Source organism: Scyliorhinus torazame, chromosome 28 (assembly GCF_047496885.1).
Source record: "Scyliorhinus torazame isolate Kashiwa2021f chromosome 28, sScyTor2.1, whole genome shotgun sequence".
NCBI classification, from domain to species: Eukaryota; Metazoa; Chordata; class Chondrichthyes; order Carcharhiniformes; family Scyliorhinidae; genus Scyliorhinus; species Scyliorhinus torazame.
The window spans coordinates 40,644,459-40,666,894 of record NC_092734.1 but is presented as its reverse complement, the minus strand read 5'-3'; the positions used below and the strand labels follow the sequence as shown (position 1 = coordinate 40,666,894).

Below are 22,436 nucleotides of genomic sequence, written 5' to 3'. Positions count from 1 at the left end.
CACCTTGCTCCTGTCTTCACTTTGCTCCTGTCTTCACTTTGCTCCTGTCTTCACTTTGCTCCTGTCGTCACCTTGCTCCTGTCTTCACTTTGCTCCTGTCTTCACTTTGCTCCTGTCTTCACCTTGTTCCTGTCTTCACCTTGCTCCTGTCTTCACCTTGCTCCTGTCTTCACCTTGCTCCTGTCTTCACTTTGCTCCTGTCTTCACTTTGCTGCTGTCTTCACCTTGTGCTGTCTTCACTTTGCTGCTGTCTTCACTTTACTGCTGTCTTCACTATACTGCTGTCTTCACCTTGCTGCTGTCATCACCTTGTGCTGTCTTCACCTGGCGCCTGTCTTCACCTGGCGCCTGTCTTCACTTTGCTCCTGTCTTCACCTTGCTGCTGTCTTCACCTTGCTGCTGTCTTCACCTTGCTGCTGTCTTCACCTTGCTGCTGTATTCACCTTGCTCCTGTCTTCACTTTGCTCCTGTCTTCACTTTGCTCCTGTCTTCACTTTGCTCCTGTCTTCACTTTGCTCCTGTCTTCACTTTGCTCCTGTCTTCACTTTGCTCCTGTCTTCACTTTGCTCCTGTCTTCACTTTGCCCCTGTCTTCACTTTGCCCCTGTCTTCACTTTGCCGCTGTCTTCACCTTGCTGCTGTCTTCACCTTGCTGCTGTCATAACCTGGCTGCTGTCTTCACCTTGCTGCTGTCTTCACCTTGCTGCTGTCTTCACCTTGCTCCTGTCTTCACCTTGCTCCTGTCTTCACCTTGCTCCTGTCTTCACCTTGCTCCTGTCTTCACCTTGCTCCTGTCTTCACCTTGCTGCTGTCTTCACCTTGCTGCTGTCTTCACCTTGCTGCTGTCTTCACTTTGCTCCTGTCTTCAACTTGCTCCTGTCTTCACTTTGCTCCTGTCTTCACTTTGCTCCTGTCTTCACTTTGCTCCTGTCTTCACTTTGCTCCTGTCTTCACTTTGCTCCTGTCTTCACCTTGCTCCTGTCTTCACCTTGCTCTTGTCTTCACCTGGCTCCTGTCTTCACTTTGCTCCTGTCTTCACCTTGCTGCTGTCTTCACCTTGCTGCTGTCTTCACCTTGCTGCTGTCTTCACCTTGCTCCTGTCTTCACCTTGCTCCTGTCTTCACCTTGCTCCTGTCTTCACCTTGCTCCTGTCTTCACCTTGCTCCTGTCTTCACCTTGCTCCTGTCTTCACCTTGCTCCTGTCTTCACCTTGCTCCTGTCTTCACTTTGCTCCTGTCTTCCCTTTGCTGCTGTCTTCACTTTGCCCCTGTCTTCACTTTGCTGCTGTCTTCACTTTGCTGCTGTCTTCACCTTGCTGCTGTCATAACCTGGCTGCTGTCATAACCTTGCTGCTGTCTTCACCTTGCTCCTGTCTTCACCTTGCTCCTGTCTTCACCTTGCTCCTGTCTTCACCTTGCTCCTGTCTTCACCTTGCTCCTGTCTTCACCTTGCTCCTGTCTTCACCTTGCTCCTGTCTTCACTTTGCTCCTGTCTTCACTTTGCTCCTGTCTTCACTTTGCTCCTGTCTTCACCTTGCTCCTGTCTTCACCTTGCTCCTGTCTTCACTTTGCTGCTGTCTTCACCTTGCTGCTGTCTTAACCTTGCTGCTGTCTTCACCTTGCTGCTGTCTTCACCTTGCTGCTGTCTTCACCTTGCTGCTGTCTTCACCTTGCTGCTGTCTTCACCTTGCTGCTGTCTTCACCTTGCTGCTGTCTTCACCTTGCTCCTGTCTTCACCTTGCTGCTGTCTTCACCTTGCTGCTGTCTTCACTTTGCTGCAGTCTTCACTTTGCTCCTGTCTTCACTTTGCTCCTGTCTTCACCTTGCTGCTGTCTTCACCTTGCTGCTGTCTTCACCTTGCTGCTGTCTTCACCTTGCTGCTGTCTTCACTTTGCTCCTGTCTTCACTTTGCTGCTGTCTTCACCTTGCTGCTGTCTTCACCTTGCTGCTGTCTTCACCTTGCTGCTGTCTTCACCTTGCTGCTGTCTTCACTTTGCTGCAGTCTTCACTTTGCTGCTGTCTTCACCTTGCTGCTGTCTTCACTTTGCTGCAGTCTTCACTTTGCTGCTGCTTTCCCTTTGCTCCTAGAACATAGAACAGTACAGCACAGAACAGGCCCTTCGGCCCTCGGTGTTGTGCCGAGCATTGTCCGAAACCAAGATCAAGCTATCCCACTCCCTGTCATTCGGGTGTGCTCCATGTGCCTATCCAATAACCGCTTGAAAGTTCCTAAAGTGTCCGACTCCACTATCACAGCAGGCAGTCCATTCCACACCCTAACCACTCTCTGAGTAAAGAACCTACCTCGGACATCCCTCCTATGTCTCCCACCCTGAACCTTATAGTTATGCCCCCTTGTAACAGCTGCATCCACCCGAGGAAATAGTCTCTGAACGTCCACTCTATCTATCCCCCTCATTATCTTATAAATCTCTATTAAGTCGCCTCTCAACAAAGGTTGGTGGAATTGCGGATAGCGATGAGGACTGTCAGAGGATACAGCAGGATTTAGATTGTTTGGAGACTTGGGCGGAGAGATGGCATAGAACATAGAACATAGAAAATACAGCACAGAACAGGCCCTTCGGCCCACGATGTTGTGCCGAACCTTTGTCCTAGATTAATCATAGATTATCATTGAATTTACAGTGCAGAAGGAGGCCATTCGGCCCTTTGAGTCTGCACCAGCTCTTGGAAAGAGCACCCTACCCAAACTCAACACCTCCACCCAACACCAAGGGCAATTTGGACACTAAGGGCAATTTATCATTAGCCAATTCACCTAACCCGCACATCTTTGGACTGTGGGAGGAAACCGGAGCACCCGGAGGAAACCCACGCAGACACGGGGAGGACGTGCAGACTCCGCACAGACAATGACCCAAGCCGGAATCGAACCTGGGACCATGGATCTGTGAAGCAATTGTGCTATCCACAATGCTACCGTGCTGCCCTTAAGAACAAATAAACCTACACTATATCATTTTCCCGTAATCCATGTACCTATCCAACAGCTGCTTGAAGGTCCCTAAGGTTTCCGACTCAACTACTTCCACAGGCAGTGCATTCCATGCCCCCACGACTCTCTGGGTAAAGAACCTACCTCTGATATCCCTCCTATATCTTCCACCTTTCACCTTAAATTTATGTCCCCTTGTAATGGTGTGTTCCACCTGGGGAAAAAGTCTCTGACTGTCTACTCTATCTATTCCCCTGATCATCTTATAAACCTCTATCAAGTCGCCCCTCATCCTTCTCCGCTCTAATGAGAAAAGGCCTAGCACCCTCAACCTTTCCTCGTAAGACCTACTCTCCATTCCAGGCAACATCCTGGTAAATCTTCTTTGCACCTTTTCCAGAGCTTCCACATCCTTCCTAAAATGAGGCGACCAGAACTGTACACAGTACTCCAAATGTGGCCTTACCAAAGTTTTGTACAGCTGCATCATCACCTCACGGCTCTTAAATTCAATCCCTCTGTTAATGAACGCGAGCACACCATAGGCCTTCTTCACAGCTCTATCCACTTGAGTGGCAACTTTCAAAGATGTATGAACATAGACCCCAAGGTCTCTCTGCTCCTCCACAATGCCAAGAACTCTACCGTTAACCCTGTATTCCGCATTCATATTTGTCCTTCCAAAATGGACAACCTCACACTTTTCAGGGTTAAACTCCATCTGCCACTTCTCAGCCCAGCTCTGCATCCTATCTATGTCTCTTTGCAGCCGACAACAGTCCTCCTCACTATCCACAACTCCACCAATCTTCGTATCGTCTGCAAATTTACTTACCCACCCTTCAACTCCCTCATCCAAGTCATTAATGAAAATCACAAACAGCAGAGGACCCAGAACTGATCCCTGTGGTACGCCACTGGTAACTGGGATCCAGGCTGAATATTTGCCATCCACCACCACTCTCTGACTTCTATCGGTTAGCCAGTTCGTTATCCAACTGGCCAAATTTCCCACTATCCCATGCCTCCTTACTTTGTGCAGAAGCCTACCATGGGGAACTTTATCAAATGCCTTACTAAAATCCATGTACACTACATCCACTGCTTTACCTTCATCCACATGCTTGGTCACCTCCTCAAAGAATTCAATAAGATTTGTAAGGCAAGACCTACCCCTCACAAATCCGTGCTGACTATCCCTAATCAAGCAGTGTCTTTCCAGATGCTCAGAAATCCTATCCTTCAGTACCCTTTCCATTACTTTGCCTACCACTGAAGTAAGACTAACTGGCCTGTAATTCCCAGGGTTATCCCTAGTTCCTTTTTTGAACAGGGGCACGACATTCGCCACTCTCCAATCCCCTGGTACCACCCCTGTTGACAGTGAGGACGAAAAGATAATTGCCAACGGCTCTGCAATTTCATCTCTTGCTTCCCATAGAATCCTTGGATATATCCCGTCAGGCCCGGGGGACTTGTCTATCCTCAAGTTTTTCAAAATGCCAACACATCTTCCTTCCTAACAAGTATTTCCTCGAGCTTACCAATCTGTTTCACACTGTCCTCTCCAACAATATCGCCCCTCTCATTTGTAAATACAGAAGAAAAGTACTCATTCAAGACCTCTCCTATCTCTTCAGACTCAATACACAATCTCCCGCTACTGTCCTTGATCGGACCTACCCTCGCTCTAGTCATTCTCATATTTCTCACATATGTGTAAAAGGCCTTGGGGTTTTCCTTGATCCTACCTGCCAAAGATTGTTCATGCCCTCTCTTAGCTCTCCTAATCCCTTTCTTCAGTTCCCTCCTGGCTATCTTGTATCCCTCCAATGCCCTGTCTGAACCTTGTTTCCTCAGCCTTACATAAGTCACCTTTTTCCTCTTAACAAGACATTCAACCTCTCTTGTTAACCATGGTTCCCTCACTTGACCATCTCTTCCCTGCCTGACAGGGACATACATATCAAGGACACGTAGCACCTGTTCCTTGAACAAGTTCCACATTTCACTTGTGTCCTTCCCTGCCAGCCTATGTTCCCAACTTATGCACTTCAATTCTTGTCTGACAACATCGTATTTACCCTTCCCCCAATTGTAAACCTTGCCCTGTTGCACGTACCTATCCCTCTCCATTACTGTGTTAGAAAAGCTTCCTGGACACACTGCACAAACACCACCCCATCCAAACTATTTGATCTAAAGAGTTTCCACTCAATATTTGGGAAGTTAAAGTCGCCCATGACTACTACCCTATGACTTCTGCACCTTTCCAAAATCTGTTTCCCAATCTGTTCCTCCACATCTCTGCTACTATTGGGGGGCCTATAGAAAACTCCTAACAAGGTGACTGCTCCTTTCCTATTTCTGACTTCAACCCATACTACCTCAATAGGGTGATACTCCTCGAACTGCCTTTCTGCAGCTGTTATACTATCTCTAATTAATAATGCCACCCCCCCCACCTCTTTTACCACCCTCCCTAATCTTATTGAAACATCTATAACCAGGGACCTCCAACAACCATTTCTGCCCCTCTTCTATCCACGTTTCCGTGATGGCCACCACATCGTAGTCCCAAGTACCGATCCATGCCTTAAATTCACCCACCTTATTCCTGATGCTTCTTGCGTTGAAGTATACACACTTCAACCCATCTCCGTGCCTGCAAATACTCTCCTTTATCAGTGTTCCCTTCCCCACTGCCTCATTACATGCTTTGGCGTCCTGAATATCGGCTACCTTAGTTGCTGGACTACAAATCCGGTTCCCATTCCCCAGCCAAATTAGTTTAAACCCTCCCGAAGAGTACTAGCAAACCTCCCTCCCAGGATATTGGTGCCCCTCTGGTTCAGATGCAACCCGTCCTGCTTGTACAGGTCCCACCTTCCCCAGAATGCGCTCCAATTATCCAAATACCTGAAGCCCTCCCTCCTACACCATTCCTGCAGCCACGTGTTCAACTGCACTCTCTCCCTATTCCTAGCCTCGCTATCACGTGGCACCGGCAACAAACCAGAGATGACAACTCTGTCTGTCCTGGCTTTCAACTTCCAGCCTAACTCCCTAAACTTGTTTATTACCTCCACACCCCTTTTCCTACCTATGTCGTTGGTACCAATGTGCACCACGACTTCTGGCTGCTCCCCCTCCCCCTTAAGGATCCTGAAGACACGATCCGAGACATCCCTGGCCCTGGCACCCGGGAGGCAACATACCTTCCGGGAGTCTCGCTCGCGACCACAGAATCTCCTATCTATTCCCCTAACCATTGAATCTCCTACAACTATTGCTTTTCTATTCTCCCCCCTTCCCTTCTGAGCCCCAGAGCCAGACTCAGTGCCAGAGACCTGGCCGCTAGGGCCTTCCCCCGGTAGGTCATCCCCCCCAACAGCATCCAAAACGGTATACTTGTTTTGAAGGGGAACGGCCACGAGGGATCCCTGCACTTTCTGCCTGTTTGTTTTTTTCCCCCTGACTGTAACCCAGCTATTCTTGTCCTGTACCTTGGGTGTGGTTACCTCCCTGTAACTCTTCTCAATCAGCCCCTCTGCCTCCCGGATGATCCGAAGTTCATCCAGCTTCAGCTCCAGTTCCCTAACACGGTCTTTGAGGAGCTGAAGTTGGGTGCACTTCCCGCAGGTATAGTCAGTGGGGACACCGGTGGTATCCCTCACCACCCACATCCTACAGGAGGAGCATGTAACTGGCCTAGCCTCCATCCCCTCTTACCTTACAGAATATAGCTGCTGTGTGGACTAACTAGATCTCCGCCCTCCGACGCTGCTCCCAGTCAGCTACACTTCCTGTAAACTCCTGGCTCTCTTCGCACTCTTTGCGGAAATGTCGGAAACAAAATGAAAGGAGCTCCTTACTCCCTCCTCACCTAACTCCCTCGGTCACCAAACTCTCACTATCGCACTCAAAAAGCACCAAATTCAGCACTCAGTGCAAACAAAGTCTGCACTGTAGGGGATCACTTTTATACTGTGAATCTAGCCTCTGAAAAACTGGCCTAATCCAATTAACTAATTAACAAGCTCCAGCTGCAAGTGCCTACAAGTAGAAGCCTGTTTGAAGCTGATTGAAAATTCACCTTCTTCTCAACCAAACAGCAACTTTTAAGTTAATTAACTAAATAAAAGAAAGACTAAACTTTAGATAAAAATGAAGCCTTATACTCCCTCGGTCACCAAACTCTCACTATCGCACTCAAAAAGCACCAAATTCAGCACTCATGGCAGAAGGAGTTTAATCCGGACAAATGTGAGGTAATGCATTTTGGAAGGGCTAATGCAGGTAGGGAATATACAGTGAATGGTAGAACCCTCAAGAGTATTGAAAGTCATAGAGATCTAGGAGTACAGGTCCACAGGTCATTGAAAGGGGCAACACAGGTGGAGAAGGTAGTCAAGAAGGCACACGGCATGCTTGCCTTCATTGGCCGGGGCATTGAGTATAAGAATTGGCAAGTCATGTTGCAGCTGTATAGAACCTTAGTTAGGCCACACTTGGAGTATAGTATTCAATTCTGGTCGCCACACTACCAGAAGGATGTGGAGGCTTTAGAGAGGGTGCAGAAGAGATTTACCAGGATGTTGCCTGTTATGGAGGGCATTAGCTATGAGGAGCGGTTGAAGAAACTCGGTTTGTTCTCACTGGAACGACAGAGGTTGAGCGGCGACCTGATAGAGGTCTACAAAATTATGAGGGGCATAGACAGAGTGGATAGTCAGAGGCTTTTCCCCAGGGTAGAGGGGTCAATTACTAGGGGGCATAGGTTTAAGGTGAGAGGGGCAAGGTTTAGAGTAGATGTACGAGGCAAGTTTTTTTACACAGAGGGTAGTGGGTGCCTGGAACTCGCTACCGGAGGAGGTGGTGGAAGCAGGGACGATAGTGACATTTAAGGGGCATCTTGACAACTACATGACTAGGATGGGAATAGAGGGATATGGACCCAGGAAGTGTAGACGATTGTAGTTTAGTCGGGCAGCATGGTCGGCACGGGCTTGGCGGGCCGAAGGGCCTGTTCCTGTGCTGTACATTTCTTTGTTCTTTGTTGTTCTCCTCCGCTCCAAAGAGAAAAGCCCTAGCCACTCAACCTTTCCACATAAGACCTATCCTGCAAACCAGACAGCATCCTAGTAAATCTTGTTTGCACCCTTTCCAATGCTTCCACATCCTTCCTATAATGATCTGACCAGAACTGCACACAATACTCCAAATGTGGTCTCACCAGGGTCCTGTACAGTTGCAGCATAACCCCGCGGCTCTTAAACTCAAGCCCCCTGTTAATAAACACTAACACACTATCGGCCTTCTTCACGGCTCTATCCACTTGAGTGGCAACCTTCAGAGCTCTGTGGACATGAACCCCAAGATCTCTCTGTTCCTCCACATTCCTCAGAACCCTGCCGTTGACCCTGTAATCCGCATTCAAGTTTTTTCTCCCAAAATGAATCACCTCGCACTTATCAGGGTTAAACTCCATCTGCCATTTTTCAGCCCAGCTCTGCATCCTACCAATGTCTCTTTGCAGCCTACAACAGCCCTCCACCTCATCCAGTCCTCCACCAATCTTGGTGTCATCACAAATCTACTGACCCACCCTTCAGCCCCCTCCTCCAAGTCATTGATAAAAATCACAAATAGCAGAGGACCCAGCACTGATCCCTGTGGTACACCGCTGGTAACTGGTCTCCAGTCTGAAAATTTTCCATCCGCCACCACCCTCTGTCTTCTATGTGATAGCCAGTTACTTATCCAATTATCCCACACCTCCTTAGTTTCTTCATGAGCCGACCATGGGGAACCTTATCAAACGCCTTAATAAAATCCATGTATATGACATCAACTGCTCTACCTTCATCTACACACTTAGTTACCTCCTCAAAGAATTCAATCAAATTTGTGAGGCAAGACCTACCCTTCACGAATCCGTGTGGACTATCCCGGATTAAGCTGCATCTTTCCAAATGGTCATAAATCCTATCCTTCAGGACCCTTTCCATTAACTTACCGACCACCGAAGTAAGACTAACCAGCCTATAATTACCAGGGTCATTCCTATTCCCTTTCCTGAACAGAGGAACAACATTCGCCACTCTCCAGTCCTCTGGCACTATCCCCGTGGACAGTAAGGGCCCAAAGATCAAAGCCAAAGGCTCTGCAACCTCATCCCTTGCCTCCCAAAGAATCCTTGGGTATATCCCATCTGGCCCAGGGGACTTGTCGACCCTCAGGTTTTTCAAAATTGCTAATACATCCCTCCCCAGAACATCTACTTCCTCCAGCCTACCCGCCTGTATCACACTCTCATCCTCAAAAACATGACCCCTCTCCTTGGTGAACACTGAAGAAAAGTATTCATTCAACGCCTCTCCTATTTCTTCTGACTCCATGCACAAGTTCCCACTTCTGTCCTTGACCGGCCCTACCCTCACCATGATCATTCTTTTATTTCTCACATAAGATTAAAAAGTCTTGGGGTTTTCCTTGATCCGACTCACCAAGGACTTCTCATGCCCCCTCCTAGCTCTCCTAAATCCCTTTTTTTTCAGCTCATTCCTTGCTACCTTGTAACCCTCAAGCGACCCAACTGAACCTTGTTTTCTCATCCTTACATACTCTTCCTTTTTCCTCTTGACAAGACATTCAACCTCTTTTGTGAACCATGGTTCTCTCACATGGCCTGACAGGAACATGCCTGTCAAGGACACACAGTATTTGTTCCTTGAACAAGCTCCACTTTTCATTTGTGCCTTTCCCTGACAGTTTCTGTTCCCATCTTATGCTCCCTAATTCTTGCCTAATCGCATCATAATTACCCCTCCCCCAATTATAAACCTTGCCCTGCCGTATGGCCCTATCCCTCTCCATTGCAATAGTGAAAGACACCGAATTGTGGTCACTATCTCCAAAGTGCTCTCCCACAAACAAATGTAACACTTGACCCGGTTCATTGCCCAGTACCAAATCCAATGTGGCCCCCCCTCTTGTCGGCCTATCCACATATTGTGTCAGGAAACCCTCCTGCTCACACTGTACAAAAACTGCCCCATCCGAACTGTTCGACCTATAGAGGTTCCAATCAATATTTGGAAAGTTAAAGTCATCCATGACAACCACCCTGATACCTCCACACCTATCCATAATCTGTTTTGCAATTTCTTCCTCCACACCTCTATTACTATTTGGGGGCCTATAGAAAACTCCTAACAATGTGACCGCTCCTTTCCTATTTCTAACTTCGGCCCATATTACCTCAGTAGGCAGATCTCCTTCAAACTGCCTTTCTGCAGCAGTTAAACTATCCTTGATTAACAGTGCGACTCCTCCACCTCTTTTACCACCTTCCCTGCTCTTACTGAAACATCTATACCCTGGAACTTCCAACAAGCATTCCTGTCCCTGTTCTAACCATGTCTCCGTAATGACCACAACATCGTAGTCCCAAGTACCAATCCACGCTCCAAGTTCACCTACCTTATTCCGGATGCTCCTTGCATTGAAGTAGACACACTTCAACCCACCGTTCTGTCTGCCGGTACACTCCTGCGACCTTGATACCCTCATCAGTACCTCACTACTCTCGACACTGGCTTCTGGACTACAGCTCGTTTTCCCAGCCCCCGGACAAATTAGTTTAAACCCCCCCCCCGAAGAGCCGTAGCAAATTTCCCTCCCAGGATATTGGTGCCCCTCTGGTTCAGGTGCAAACCGTCCTGTCTGTACAGGTCCCACCTTCCTCAGAATGTGCTCCAATTATCCACGTACCTGAAACCCTCCCTCCTACACCATCCCTGCAGCCACGTGTTTATCTGCACTCTCTCCCTGTTCCTCACCTCACTAGCACGTGGCACCAGCAACAAATCAGAGATGACAACATGGTTTGTCCTGGCTCTCAGCTTCCACCCTAGCTCCCCAAATTCCTGTTTTAAATCCCCGTCCCTTCTCTTACCTATGTCGTTGGTACCGATGTGTACCACGACTTGTGACTGCTCCCCCTCCCCTTTAAGGATTCTGAAAACACGGTCCGAGACGTCACGGACCCTGGCACCCGGGAGGCAACATACCATCCGTGAGTCTCTTTCGCTGCCACAGAACCGTCTATCTGTCCCTCTAACTATCGAGTCCCCAATAACCATTGCTCTCCTGCTCCCCCTCCTTCCCTTCGGAGCCACAGGGACGGACTCAGTGCTGGAGATCCGTTCACCGTGACTTACCCCTGGTAGGTCGTCCCCCTCAACAGTACCCAAAGCGGTATACTTGTTACTGAGGGGACTGACCACAGGGAATCCCTGCACTGACTGCTTCCTCCCAGCCCCTCTCACCGTCACCCATCTAGCCTGATTCTTCGGAGTAACTACATCCCTGAAGCTACTATCTATGACCACCTCTGCCTCCCGAATGATCCGAAGTTCATCCAGCTCCAGCTCCAGTTCCCTAACACGGTTTCTGAGGAGCTGGAGATGGGTGCACTTCCCACAGGTGAAATCAGCAGGGACACTGACTGCGTCCCTCACCTCAAACATTCTGCAGGAGGAACATTGCACTGCCTTCCCTGCCATCCCCTCGATAAAAAAAGGAAAAAGAAAGAAAGAGCTTACCTGTTATTCAATCTACCCCTTAGGTTAAAGGAGGTGGCTCCTGCCTTCACTTTGCTGCTGTCTTCACCTTGCTCCTGTCTTCACCTTGCTCCTGTCTTCACCTTGCTCCTGTCTTCACCTTGCTCCTGTCTTCACCTTGCTCCTGACTTCACCTTGTTCCTGTCTTCACTTTGCTGCTGTCTTCACCTTGCTCCTGTGTTCACTTTGCTGCTGTCTTCACCTTGCTCCTGTGTTCACTTTGCTGCTGTCTTCACCTTGTTCCTGTCTTCACCTTGTTTCTGTCTTCACCTTGTTCCTGTCTTCACCTTGTTCCTGTCTTCACCTTGTTCCTGTCTTCACCTTGTTCCTGTCTTCACCTTGCTCCTGTCTTCACTTTGCTCCTGTCTTCACCTTGCACCTGTCTTCACTTTGCTGCTGTCTTCACCTTGCTCCTGTCTTCACTTTCCTGGTCTTGTCACCTTGCTGGTGCCTTTATCATCATAGAATTTACAGTGCAGAAGGAGGCCATTTGGCCCATCGAGTCTGCACCGGCTCTTGGAAAGAGCACCCTACCCAAGGTCCACACCTCCACCCTATCCCCATAACCCAGTAACCCCACCCAACACTAAGGGCAATTTTGGACACTAAGGGCAATTTATCATGGCCAATCCACCTAACCTGCACATCTTTGGACTGTGGGAGGAAACCGGAGCACCCGGAGGAAACCCACGCAAACACGGGGAGAATGTGCAGACTCCGCACAGACAGTGACCCAAGCCGGGAATCGAACCTGGGACCTTGGAGCTGTGAAGCAATTGTGCTATCCACAATGCTACCGTGCTGCCCTATTATGAATACCCATCAGGCTATAGTGTCACTTGTAACTTGCCCATATTTAAGTACATGAATAGGATGGGAATAGAGGGATACGGACCCAGGAAGTGTAGAAGATTGTAGTTTAGTCGGGCAGCATGGTCGGCACGGGCTTGGAGGGCTGAAGGGCCTGTTCCTGTGCTGTACATTTCTTTGTTCTTTGTATTTCCCAGAAGGCTTCGGACCAGAGCTACAGTTTATATGAATATATTTAATCTCCTAGCTGACACCTTCCTCTTCTCTATAACCTCTGACCACCGTCCTATCGAGCTTTGTGGTCTTTTTGTTCCTCTGTTCCGCCACCCCTTCACTTTCATCACATTAATTTAATTCTCTCTCGTTTTCCTGCTCATTCCTCCCTCACTGACTTCACTGTAATTTATAGACCGATGATTCAGGCAAACCCCATCCCATCAAAGTAATGTTGCTGCTCTGTGATTTCGCAGTACTCCCGCAATACAAACAGCTCCAACTAATGAAATTCCGCAATCCCCACGTGGAGCCCATTCCGGAGAAGGCCCCTCTTCAGTATGTCACCTGCTTTCAACCATTTCTGCTGCAATTTTTACCGATTCATTTCTGATTTAATTTCTATCTTTTGATTTCTGATTAAAACTCAGTGAAAGTTACGGATCGAATCCCTGACCACCAATGACGTGAGCGTTTTTTCTTCACAGCTGAAACAAGCCCCGGGGCCTGATAACCCCATATTCCTGCCCACTGACTCGAAGAATGATTGGCTGTTGGCAAAAATATGGGTGAGGTCAGCGGACTTCCAGATCCATCAGACTGTCACCCACCTCCTCAACACTCACCTCATGTCGGAAGTGTTCGGGATAGCCCTGTATCGACAGCTACCAGCCGTGCACCCTCTGTTTAAGGTAAGTTCTCCGCTGAGCCCAGTCCGCTATTGCTCACCTGGATAACAGCAGAAGCATTTGCTCAGTATGAACCTGGTGAGACTGTGGAGGGGTTCAGAGACTTCACCGCACTGCCATCCAGCTCAAACTGATGGAAATGTTTCCTTCTGCTGGCTGTTTGAGGTTTAAAAGACAACTTGATTGAAATGTGGAAGGTGCTGAGGGGTATTGACACGCTGGATGAGGATGTTCTTCAATGAGGGGGTCACCGCCCAAAGATGTGCGGGTTAGGTGGATTGGCCATGCTAAATTGCCCCTTAGTGTCCAAAAAGGTTAGGTTTGGTTACTGGGTTTAGGGGGACCGGGTGGAGGCGTGCGCTTCAGTAGGGAGCTCTTTCCAAGGGCCGGTGCAGAACTCAATGGGCAGAATAGCCTCATTCTGCATTGTCAATTCTATGATTCTGGAAGTCTCCAAACAATCTAAATCCTGCTGTATCCTCCGACAGTCCTCATCGCTATCCGCAATTCCACCAACCTTTGTGTCGTCTGCAAACTTACTAATCAGACCAGTTACATTTTCCTCCAAATCATTTATATATACTACAAAGAGCAAAGGTCCCAGCACTGATCCCTGTGGAACACCACCTGTAGCCAGTGAGGATCCAAAGATTTCTGTCAAGGCCTCAGCAATTTCCTCCGTTGCCTCCCTCAGTATTCTGGGGTGTTTCCCATCAGGCCCTGGGGACTTGTCTACTTTAATGTTTTTCGAGACACCCAACATCTCCTCCTTTTTGATCTCAATGTGACCCAGGCTATCTACACACCCTTCCCCAGTCTCAACATTCACCAAGTCCTTCTCTTTGGTGAATACTGATGCAAAGTATTCATTTAGTACCTCGCCCATTTCCTCTGGCTCCACACATAGATTCCCTTGCCTATCCTTCAGTGGGCCAACCCTTTCCCTGGCTACCCTCTTGCTTTTTATGTACGTGTAAAAAGCCTTGGGATTTTCCTTAACCTTATTTGTCAATGACTTTCACAGTAACCCTTTCTGGGAATTACAGGCCAGTTAGTCTTACTTCGGTGGTAGGCAAAGTAATGGAAAGGGTACTGAAGGATAGGATTTCTGAGCATCTGGAAAGACACTGCTTGATTAGGGATAGTCAGCACGGATTTGTGAGGGGTAGGTCTTGCCTTACAAGTCTTATTGAATTCTTTGAGGAGGTGACCAAGCATGTGGATGAAGGTAAAGCAGTGGATGTAGTGTACATGGATTTTAGTAAGGCATTTGATAAGGTTCCCCATGGTAGGCTTATGCAGAAAGTAAGGAGGCATGGGATAGTGGGAAATTTGGCCAGTTGGATAACGAACTGGCTAACCGATAGAAGTCAGAGAGTGGTGGTGGATGGTAAATATTCAGCCTGGATCCCAGTTACCAGTGGCGTACCGCAGGGATCAGTTCTGGGTCCTCTGCTGTTTGTGATTTTCATTAATGACTTGGATGAGGGAGTTGAAGGGTGGGTCAGTAAATTTGCAGACGATACGAAGATTGGTGGAGTTGTGGATAGTGAGGAGGACTGTTGTCGGCTGCAAAGAGACATAGATAGGATGCAGAGCTGGGCTGAGAAGTGGCAGATGGAGTTTAACCCTGAAAAGTGTGAGGTTGTCCATTTTGGAAGGACAAATATGAATGCGGAATACAGGGTTAACGGTAGAGTTCTTGGCAATGTGGAGGAGCAGAGAGATCTTGGGGTCTATGTTCATACATCTTTGAAAGTTGCCACTCAAGTGGATAGAGCTGTGAAGAAGGCCTATGGTGTGCTCGCGTTCATTAACAGAGGGATTGAATTTAAGAGCCGTGAGGTGATGATGCAGCTGTACAAAACTTTGGTAAGGCCACATTTGGAGTACTGTGTACAGTTCTGGTCGCCTCATTTTAGGAAGGATGTGGAAGCTTTGGAAAAGGTGCAAAGAAGATTTACCAGGATGTTGCCTGGAATGGAGAGTAGGTCTTACGAGGAAAGGTTGAGGGTGCTAGGCCTTTTCTCATTAGAACGGAGAAGGATGTGGGGCGACTGGATAGAGGTTTATAAGATGATCAGGGGAATAGATAGAGTAGATAGTCAGAGACTTTTTCCCCGGGTGGAACAAACCATTACAAGGGGACATAAATTTAAGGTGAAAGGTGGAAGATATAGGAGGGATATCAGAGGTAGGTTCTTTACCCAGAGAGTAGTGGGGGCATGGAATGCACTGCCTGTGGAAGTAGTTGAGTCGGAAACATTAGGGACCTTCAAGCAGCTATTGGATAGGTACATGAATTACGGTAAAATGATATAGTGTAGATTTATTTGTTCTTAAGGGCAGCACGGTAGCATTGTGGATAGCACAATGCTTCACAGCTCCAGGGTCCCAGGTTCGATTCCCCGCTGGGTCGCTGTCTGTGCGGAGTCTGCGCGTTCTCCCCTTGTCTGCGTGGGTTTCCTCCGGGTGCTCCGGTTTCCTCCCACGGTCCAAAGATGTGCAGGTTAGGTGAATTGGCCAATGATAAATTGCCCTTAATGTCCAAAATTGCCCTTGGTGTTGGGTGGAGGTGTTGAGTTTGGGTAGGGTGCTCTTTCCAAGAGCCGGTGCAGACTCAAAGGGCCGAATGGCCTCCTTCTGCACTGTAAATTCAATGATAATCTATGATTAATCTAGGACAAAGGTTCGGCACAACATCGTGGGCCGAAGGGCCTGTTCTGTGCTGTATTTTCTATGTTCTATGTAACTTCACTGCAGTGTTAATGTAAGCTTATTATGTGATAATAATAAAGATTATTATATTATTATTATTCGCTGACCCCTTTTAGCCCTCCTGACTCCTTGCTTAAGTTCCTTCCTACTTTCCTTATACTCCACACAGGCTTTGTCTGTTCCCAGCCATCTATCCCTGACAAATGCCTCCTTTTTCTTTTGGACGAGACTCACAATATCTCTCGTCATCCAAGGTTCCTGAAACTTGCCATATTTATCCTTCTTCCTCACAGGAACATGCCGGTCCTGAATTCCTATCAACTGATGTTTGAAAGCTTCCCACATGACAGATGTTGATTTACCTTCAAACATCTGCCATGTGAGAGTACCTTTAATAAATTGATGTGTAAGCAATGTACCTTTAAGAAAACAGTGATGTCAGAGAGTGGCTGGAGCTCAGCAGTTCAACCATTTTGAAGTTTCAGTTTGGAAAAGTGCCTGGCTGGGTTTGCAGAGAAAGTTTAAAAGTGCCTGTTTTTGCTGTGAGCTGCTTAAAAAGAGAAAGCCAGTTTGAGACAGCAGCTTGAGAAGTTCTGGTTTGCTGCGATCTGCTTGAAGGGAGAAAGCCAGTTTGAAAAAGCAGCTTGGGTGTGTCTGTGTGTTTCCAGAAAGCTGCAGGAAGAAAGCAAGGTGCTGGAGCTGAAGTCAACCAAGCACATATATCTCTGCAATAAAACAGAAAATATATATTAACTGTGACCTGGGGTGTTACCGTTTTGAAGGTTTGAGAAGCCTTTTGGATGTTTGAAGGAACATTTTGAGGGATTATTTAGTGCTGTGTTATTTTCGGGGTTATCTTTGAAGTAAGGGGCGTTAAGAGAAACAATGTTTATTTAATAGGTAATTTGAGTTCATGGAATAAACATTGTTACGTGTTAAAAACCATGTGTCCATAATTGTAATATCACACCTGGGGAACAAGCCGCTTGCTCAGAAAAGCAACAAATCCATTAAAGGGAGAGGTTGGTTGAACTCCATGATATATTTTGGGGTTCTGAAAACACCTCGCCCATAACAATTGGGGGCTCGTCCGGGATAAAAGTCTATCTATTAGATTGGCTTTTGTGAACTTAAAGACAGTGAAGGATTATTGCTTTTCCCGGTGTGGTATTTTAGTTTAAGTGGGGAGAGTGTTGTGAACAATGGCTCTTTCGGAGGCTCAGAAGTTTTTGGGGTTGAACGCGGTAATACGTGATACCTTACGGACAGAGACTAAAGTCAGGCTGTTAGGTTTGGCAAAAGCATTGCAGTTAACACTACTGAGCAAAATACGAAAAGATGAGGTACTTAACGCGGTATCTGCGCATTTACGTTTGCCTGTGATACATTCTGACTCATTGGAAATGGCAAAGCTCCAGTTGCAGATTAAGCAATTTGAATATGAAAAACAATTAAAGCGACGAGGGGCTTTTCACAGTAACTTCATTGCAGTGATAATGTAAGCCTACTTGTGACAATAAATATAACTATTATTTTTATTTTTTAGTATTATCCAAGTCTCAAGCACAAAGTGAGTCCCAGTCAATATCGGGGAAGTTAAAATCATTAAAAAGTTTAAAAATTAAATCTTCCTTTTCTTTGTTGTCTTCAGCTGTTAGTTCCTCATGTGCGATTTACAATTGCAATAAACACCAAGGCCAGGGAGCAGCTAATCTGTGAGTGTGGTCTCTTTGACAAGGTAAGTAGAGTTTTAAACTTGTCCATTGTCCTGTCTGGAGAGGGTTGTGTATCTGACGTCCATCTCGTTGTGAACAGGCAAATGGAACGGGAGGAGGGGGCCATGTGCGCATGATCCAGCGAGCTATGACTATGCTCAACTACAAAACATTCTGCTTTCCGGACAGCATCCAGATGCGAGGCGTTGGCAGCAAAGAACAGCTTCCTTATTACTACTTCAGAGATGACGGGGTGGCAGTCTGGGAGGTGGTCCAGAGGTAAGCTAGATACTTTCCCAATGTCTGTGGTTCAGGGAGCATGCAGCAGAGTGTTCAGGGAAGGTGATGAAGATAGACCCCAGGAAGGTTTACCTCCGCTGACAAGGGCCATGGCGTCCTGCTGGGGGTTGGGGAGGGGGGGTGGTGGGGGGGGGGGGCGTGGGGGGGGGGGGCGTGGGGGGGGGGGGGGGCTGGAATTCGCTGCCCAGGTTGGTGGTGGAGGCAGAGGCCCTAAACTCTTTTAAAAAGTACCTGGATCGCCACCTTAAGTGCTGTTAGCTGCAGGGCTGTGGACCGGGAGCAGGAAGGCGGGATCAGAAAGGACACCTGGGAGTCCTCGGGCTGGCCCGGACAAGGTGGGCCGAATGGCCTCCTTCTGTGCTGTAACCTTTCTCGACTGTGCCACAGTGAAAATGTCCGGATCTCTGCCAGGGCTGGAAGAAGATCAAATCTGATATCAAATCCTGCCTCTCTGCCATCATCACACTAACCCGTCTCTACCCTGGAGCCACCGACCGTCCTGGCAGTTAACCACACTCTCTGCTTGGGTGCACTCTGAAATATTGTTCCCGAGACCCAGATCATTTATTATATTCAGTAGACACTGACCACCCGGAGAACTTTCTGCTCTGCCCATCCAACACTGTAAGCAATCACTCGACAGCCTACATCACCCTCCCATCACAAAGTGCCCAGGTTCTGGCAGAGATAGGCCCAAAGCCCACCTGACATTAGGCCTTGGGCCTTGTTTAGTCCAGGCTATCAGACATGGGGTTATTGTGTCAATGCCCCGGCTTGGGAGAAGGTGACGAGTGTTTGTCAGACTTTGGGAGGAGAGAGTTACAGAATTTCACAAACCTTCCTGACATCAGGCCCGAAACAGCCTGACTGGAATTTTGAAGGTTATTCCCCCTTGTTCTGGACTCCTTCAGCAACCTTTGCGAGCCCAACAGGACAGGCTCCTCGCAGATCGGGCGGCATTTTGGAATAGCTCTTCTGGGCCCTTCCTCCCCCCAACCTTGGGGATGCCCCCGGAAACACCCGCTTCACCCTCAAAATCCACCTGGTAAGACCCTCCCCCTCCTCCTCCTCTGGGCCTAATCCCTGGCAATGCCAGCCTGGGAGCACTGGGGTGGCACTGCCAGGGTGCCAGCCCAGCAGTGCCAAGGTGCCTGGGTGCCAAATGGAATGCCAGGGTGCCCGTCCTGGCCTCAACCACACAGGAGTCTCTAATTTCCTAGGGGACCCTCCTCCCCCAGATGCCATTACAACTGGTCCTCGTTTGTGTGGACAAGTATTAAATCGACTAAATCTATTAAATCTCACAAGATGTTTCGAGTGTTGGGCTGCTGAATCGCACCCATTATATTTCAGCAAGTTTTTACCACCAGCTCCCATAATTGAATCGTCAAGTCCCTGGTAACCCCCTTGTGAATCTGCACCCCACCCCCTCCATTCCAAGGGCCAGATATCCTTGCTGACATGTGGTGTATAAGGCCTTCGTCATGAAGGCTGGACATTTTTAAAAATCCTTTTAAGAGATGTGGGTGTCGCTGCTTAGGCCAGCATTTATTGTCCATACCTAGTTGCCCTTGATAAAGTGGTGGTGAGCTGCCTTCTTTGACCGCTGCAGTCCTTGTGGTGTAGGTACACCCACAGTGCTGTTAGGGAGGGAGTTCCAGGATGTTGACCCAGCGACAGTGAAGGAACGGTCAATATATTTCCCAGTCAGGGTGGTGAGTGACTTGGAGGGGAACCTCCAGGTGGTGGGGTTCCCAGGTATCTGCTGCTCTTGTCCTTCTAGATGCTCTTTGTCCTTTGGAAGGTGCTGTTAAAGGATGCTTGGTGAGTTGTTGAAGTGAATCTTGTGGATTATACAGACGGCTGTCACTGTGTGTCGGTGTTAGAGGGAGTGAAAGTTGTTGGAGCTGCACTCATCCAGGCAAGTGGTGAGCATTCCAGCACACTCCTGACTTGTGCCTTGTAGATGGTGGACAGGCTTTGGGGAGTCAGGAGGTAGGTTATTCACTGTAACATACCGAGCCTGACCTGCTCTGGTAGGCACAGTGCAGTTCAGTGAATGTCATGGGGAGATGGTTAGATTTTGTTGGAGATGGTTATTGCCCAGGTCTAGCTGCATTTGGACACGGACTGCTCCCGTATCGTGAATGGTGCTGAACATTGTGCAGGCATCAATGAACATCCAACTTCTGACCTCATGATGGAAGTAAAGTCATTGATGAAGCAGCTGAAGATGGTTGGGATGAGGACATTATCCTGAGGGACTCCTGCAGTGATGTCTCGGGACTGATGTGACTGACCTCCAATAACCACACCCATCTTCATTTGTGCCGGGTATGACTCCAACCAGGCCAGCACGGTGGTGCAGTGGTTAGCACCGCTGCCTCACGGCGCCGAGGTCCCAGGTTCGTTCCCGGCTCTGGGACACTGTCCGTGTGGAGTTTGCACATTCTCCCCGTGTCTGCGTGGGTTTCACCCCCACAACCCAAAGATGTGCAGGCTAGGTGGATTGGCCACGCTAAATTGCCCCTTCATTGGAAAAAAAATGTATTGGGTATTCTAAATTTATAAAGAAAAAGGTATGACTCCAACTAGTGGAGAGTTTCCCACCTAATTCCCATTAACTTCAAATTGGTAATGTTTTGAAATGCGGATTCCCAGGTGACAGTGGAGATGTAACATTATTTCAAGGAGTCTTCGAGGGTGTCCTTGAAGGGTTTCCTCTGCCCTCCTGGGACCCACTTGCAGTGTCAAAGCTCCGAGCAGAGCACTTGTTTTGGGAATCTCGTGTCGGGTACGCAGACGATGTGGGCCGGCCAGCGGAGCTCATCGAGCATGCTCAATGCTTCAGTGCTGGGGGTGTTGGCCTGAGAGAGGACACTATCGGTGATGCGCCTATCCTGCCAATGGATTTCCAAGATCTTGTGGAGGCAGCGCTGGTCGAACCTCTCCAGGGTTTTGAGGAACCTTCTGTACGTGGTCCACGTCTCGGAGTCATAGACCATGAGCTTGGTGCTGGGGCTGAGGTCCTGGTCTTCAAACACTCTCTTCCTCAGGCGACTGAAAGCCATGTTGAACCTCACTGTCGATTTGTCTTCTTTTGTCGATAGCAGCCTCCCGAGGTTGGGAAGTGATCCAAGTTTTCCAAGGCCTCATTGTAGATTTTGATAACTGGGGGCCGTGTTGTGGGGTGGGGGCAGGGTGGTGGAGGATCTTTGTCTTGGAAAATGAATAAAAAGATAAGAGAAAGAGTCAGGGAAAGGGAGACATGAACAAACACAATGGAGAAGACTTCCGATAATGCAAACTTAATTTGATAAGGAGAGGTGAGGCTGACTTAGAGAGAGATCCTCTAACTTTTGTTTTAGGATCTAATATCTTTTCCTGTTCTTCCATGGGATGTGGCCGTCGCTGGCTGGGTCAGCATTTGTTGCTCATCCTGAATTACCCTTGAACTGAGTGTCTCGCTCGGCCATTTCAGAGGGCAGTTAAGAGTCCGCCATATTGCTGAGGGTCTGGAGTCACATGTAGGCCAGACCGGGTAAGGATGACAGATTTCAAGAACAAAGAACAATACAGCACAGGAACAGGCCCTTCGGCCCTCCAAGCCTGCGCCGCTCCCGTTTCCTATCTAGACCTGTACCCTTCTATACCCCATCTGTTCATGTGTCTATCCAGATAAGTCTTAAAGATCGCTAACGTACCTGCCTCAACCACCTCACTGGGCCGTGCATTCCAGGCCACCACCAACCTCTGTGTAAAAAACTTCCCCGCACACCTCCACTGAACCTGTCCCCCCTCACCTTGAACCTGTGCCCCCTTGTAATTGTCATTTCCGCCCTGGGAAAAAGCCTCCATCTGTTCACCCTATCTACACCCCTAATAATTTTATAAACGTCTATCAGGTCGCCCTCAGCCTCCGTCTCTCTCGGGAGAACAATCCCAGTTTATTCAATCTCTCCTCCTAAAGGGGATTAGTAAACCAGATGAATCCCACCCTATCCAGCTGCGGAGATGGATATGTAAATTAGGGTGGCACGGTGGCGCAGTGGTTAGCACTGCTGCCTCACGGCGCCGAGGACCCGGGATCGATTCCGTCCCCGGGTCACTGTCCGTGTGGAGTTTGCACATTCTCCCCGTGTCTGCGTGGGTTTCACCCCCACAACCCAAAGGTGCCACTTTCAACGATCTGTGGACCTGCACGCCCAGATCTCTCTGACTTTCCAACACCAATCGGAAAGCTAAGAGACTCATTACTGAGGGGAACTGGCAGCGTGGGTTGGTACCTGGGACTTCGATGTTGTGGCCATTTCGGAGACATGGATAGAGCAGGGACAGGAATGGATGTTGCAGGTTCCGGGGTTTAGGTGTTTTAGTAAGCTCAGAGAAGGAGGCAAAAGAGGGGGA

At 48.5% G+C, this 22,436-nt stretch overlaps 1 protein-coding gene across 1 annotated transcript in view; it reads left to right on the top strand.

The window, feature by feature from the left end:
* The window catches only part of LOC140403693 (polyunsaturated fatty acid 5-lipoxygenase-like), a 164,370-nt gene that overhangs the window by 103,242 nt on the left and 38,692 nt on the right, over nucleotides 1-22,436 (top strand). Inside the window, 3 exon segments of the mRNA XM_072491871.1 lie at nucleotides 13,096-13,299; nucleotides 17,666-17,752; nucleotides 17,830-18,008. Of these exon segments, the coding sequence (XP_072347972.1) occupies nucleotides 13,096-13,299; nucleotides 17,666-17,752; nucleotides 17,830-18,008 (470 nt within the window).